Source organism: Octodon degus, unplaced genomic scaffold (assembly GCF_000260255.1).
Source record: "Octodon degus isolate 3935 unplaced genomic scaffold, OctDeg1.0 scaffold00023, whole genome shotgun sequence".
NCBI lineage: Eukaryota > Metazoa > Chordata > Mammalia > Rodentia > Octodontidae > Octodon > Octodon degus.
The window spans coordinates 20,068,168-20,069,166 of NW_004524599.1; the positions used below are offsets into that span (position 1 = coordinate 20,068,168).

The following is a 999-nucleotide window of genomic DNA, read 5'->3' on the forward strand; positions in this document are numbered from 1 at the left end:
CCAAGCCTTCAGTGCCCGCCTGCAGAGCCCCAGTGCACATATGACCCAGCCCGGGAGTCCCATCCTAGTGGAGGAACAGGTGAGGGACAGGATTTATCTGATTTCACACCTCTTTCCTGGTCAAGCAAAAACACCCCTGAGCTGGAGAAGGATCAAAAGCCTCCTTACTAGGTAGCAGTAGTGCTCGCCATCTTTGTCCTCCCCTGCTACAGCCTTTTCCGTGAGGACCGTCTGGAAGCTCTCTGTACACTGGCACATGGTATGTAAAGAAGCTTTCAGGAATCACTGTGCAGAAAGGACTCTCTGCCGTATAACCTCACTTCACCTTGTCTATAACTCTGTCACCTAGTAGTCACATCAAGGTTAGGAAGCCAATGTACGGATTATGAGGTTACACAGTGTAACAAGCATATGCTTTGGAAGATGGTCATGAACATTCAATAAAAACCATTTATAAAAATTTATATTAAAAAATAAATAAAATTTATAAAAATCACTGGGTATGCACTACAGAACATTTGTGGGAGCTATTCTCATTAGCAACCAGCAGTGGCAGTAGAGGTCCACACACTAGTACTCAGGAAGTAGAGGCAGAATGACTGCTTGATGCTAGCCTGGACTACCTAGTGAGTTCAAAACCAGCCTGGAAATTAATTTTAAAAAAAAAATCAATTCTTTACCTTTGGGGCTAGGGAGATGGCTTAGTAGAATAAGTGCTTGCCTGGCAAGCACAAGGGCCTGAGTTCAATCCCTAGTTCTGCCCTGCCCCCCCCCAAAAAAAAACAGCCTAGACTGCTCAAAAATAAATAAATAATCCAAATATAGAAGTTTACACGGGGAAGACTACAAATATGCTTAGGGGCAGCAGCTGTGGGAAAGTCCACTGGGCTCAGACCTTGCAGTTTCATTGTCTATAATCTTAGTGGTGGTTGTAGCTACCTACAGGCATATAATACCAGGCACTTGGGCTTGACCTACACCTTCCCATTCTAGTTCTTA

General features: G+C 44.3%; 1 protein-coding gene across 1 annotated transcript in view; it reads left to right on the forward strand.

Annotated features, from left to right (window-relative positions):
* Zscan9 (zinc finger and SCAN domain containing 9) overlaps positions 1–999 on the forward strand; it is a 17,276-nt gene that overhangs the window by 13,713 nt on the left and 2,564 nt on the right. Inside the window, exon 4 of the mRNA XM_023712063.1 lies at positions 6–79. Coding sequence (XP_023567831.1) covers positions 6–79 — 74 coding nt within the window. The remainder of the gene's footprint in view (positions 1–5; positions 80–999) is intronic.